Source organism: Penaeus monodon, chromosome 15 (assembly GCF_015228065.2).
Source record: "Penaeus monodon isolate SGIC_2016 chromosome 15, NSTDA_Pmon_1, whole genome shotgun sequence".
NCBI lineage: Eukaryota > Metazoa > Arthropoda > Malacostraca > Decapoda > Penaeidae > Penaeus > Penaeus monodon.
In genome coordinates, this window is record NC_051400.1 from 37,186,820 (window position 1) to 37,188,865 (window position 2,046).

The window sequence follows — 2,046 nt, forward strand, 5'->3', positions numbered from 1 at the left end:
ATTTTGTATATGTGTGGCTCTTATCATAAGCGATATGTTTACTAACAAAATTGCATAATTCTGTTGCATTACTATATATAACATTTATATTTCATTCCATTACCTCTATACTCGATTCGTTGTAATATCTAAACAGCTCGCTTGTCTCTTTACACCTTACTTTCACATATTATCCGATCATTACCAGCTTTTAACATCCAATGTGTACAGGATGACCTATCTGCAACCTAGGAAGTTCAAGAACTACTGTAAAAACTAGTAAAGAAACAAGATTTTCTTACATAAAAAGGTATTAGTTTTCTTTCTCACCGACAGCAGTGTTAAATGGCAGAGGCTACATTTTTGTAAGGTAGTTTTTAAAGGATGTGTAAAAGGCATATTATCATGCGTTGTATGTTTATCCCATACTCAGTATACTGACTCAAACACGTGTTTATAATGACCATCGCCCTTCGTTGAGTGACGCAGTTCCATTATGTTTTTTTCTCTTTATACCTAAATGTAGTTAAACATTTTGATAGTCATTAAAAATCTTGCTCAGGAGCTCCATGCGTCAGAAACAGACCAGGCAGGACAGGATTATTTTCTCTCTGGCTCGGGTTGTGGAGCAGAGCTGCTCGGACCTGTCAAGACAAACGGGTCAGCTGATTCCCCCCAAAAGTTGGAATTAACAATACAGTCATCAAGCACTACTTTCACGCAAATACGCATCATTACGCTACCTTAGCGAGAAATGAGTCACTCACCTCCACATGCATACTTGTAGGTGGACATGTCGATGCACTGAGCCACTGTCGGACACTTGTCATCTGCCACAGCATCAGAGCAACTGTTGGTGTCAGGGTCGAACTTCTTGCCTTCCTCACAGCAAAGAGTGGCGCCCAGCTTGGTCCCGGCAAAGCAGATATGGAAGGCATTGCACTCCACAGTGTCTGCCACGGCCCCGTCGACCTCGCCGCATTGGAAGACTGGCGGGAGAAGGTCTCCCTCTGGAACACACTTGCCGGTGGACTCGTCGAAGCGTTGGCCACTATTACACATGAAGACATCTGTGGCCTGAAGGGATCCTGTGCTGTCGAAGAAGCAGGCGAAGTAGCTGGTGCACTCGGGAAGCCGCGGGAAAAAGCCAGCCTGGATGGAGATTGCACATGAGAATGAAAAAGAGCAAGATGTGAAATGTGAGGCAGGGAAGGAAAGAAGATTACAAAGGCCTTTACCTGCTCGCACGTGGGCGTGTAGGGCGTGGTAGGTGTGGGCGGCTCTATGCAGGTGAGTTCACTGTGGCTGTAGACGAGGTTTTCAGGGCAGGGCACGGACACCTGGGATTGGTCTGGGAAACACATGATGTATTTAGTATTGTCAAAGGCGTCCGGCTTCTTGCCATTGTCGCCCCCGCAGTGGCACTGTTGGGCCTCAGGAGAGGATTCCAAGAAGCAGGATGCTACGCCGCTTGTTTCTCCGCACACCTGCAACACAGAACTTCGGTGTCCAACAGCTGCTTCTAGCTGAGGTTCTCTTTGCTGTGCAGGAAATGTCGTGAATGACATGAAAGGCAGTGTGACTCACCTGGTCCTCAGCGCATCTGATCTCGTAGGCGGTGAGAGTTTCGTCGCCGACGCACATGACAAGGGTGCCACAGTCGAGGCACGAGAGACCAGCACTTTGGCATTGGAAGCCAGGCAATTCCCGCGCCATTTTCATACTTTGAACCGTCGCTGCCAGCAGCCCGACCTGGAAAAGAGTCGGGTAGTTAACTTAATTCATAGTATTTAAGGCCAAATTCTTAAACCAAAAATATGAGTCCACGTATGCATCAGTAATAAATAGTACGTTCGATTGTTATCCATAAAGGTGGTGTAAGGAACCCTGTTATTCTGCAAACCTCCCTGCAAACATCCTACAGTCTTTCTTGCTCTCGCAGCTTTGGCGCTCAAATTCGCCTCGGCGTTTTTTCTTACTGGTTTTATCTCTGTGTTTGACCTCTTTAAGGAGATGTATGCATTGAAACTTGATTCCTAAGTAGTCACCACGCTGTCACATATCATG

General features: G+C 46.3%; 1 protein-coding gene across 1 annotated transcript in view; it reads right to left on the reverse strand.

Moving 5' to 3' along the window:
• Positions 1-379: 379 nt before the first annotated feature.
• Positions 380-2,046, reverse strand: part of LOC119582013 — a 2,274-nt gene continuing 607 nt past the window's right edge. Inside the window, exons 3-6 of the mRNA XM_037930206.1 lie at positions 1,567-1,731; positions 1,218-1,466; positions 747-1,131; positions 380-623 (exon numbers count right to left, since the gene is read on the reverse strand). Of these exons, the coding sequence (XP_037786134.1) occupies positions 580-623; positions 747-1,131; positions 1,218-1,466; positions 1,567-1,731 (843 nt within the window). The 3' untranslated portion in view covers positions 380-579. The remainder of the gene's footprint in view (positions 624-746; positions 1,132-1,217; positions 1,467-1,566; positions 1,732-2,046) is intronic.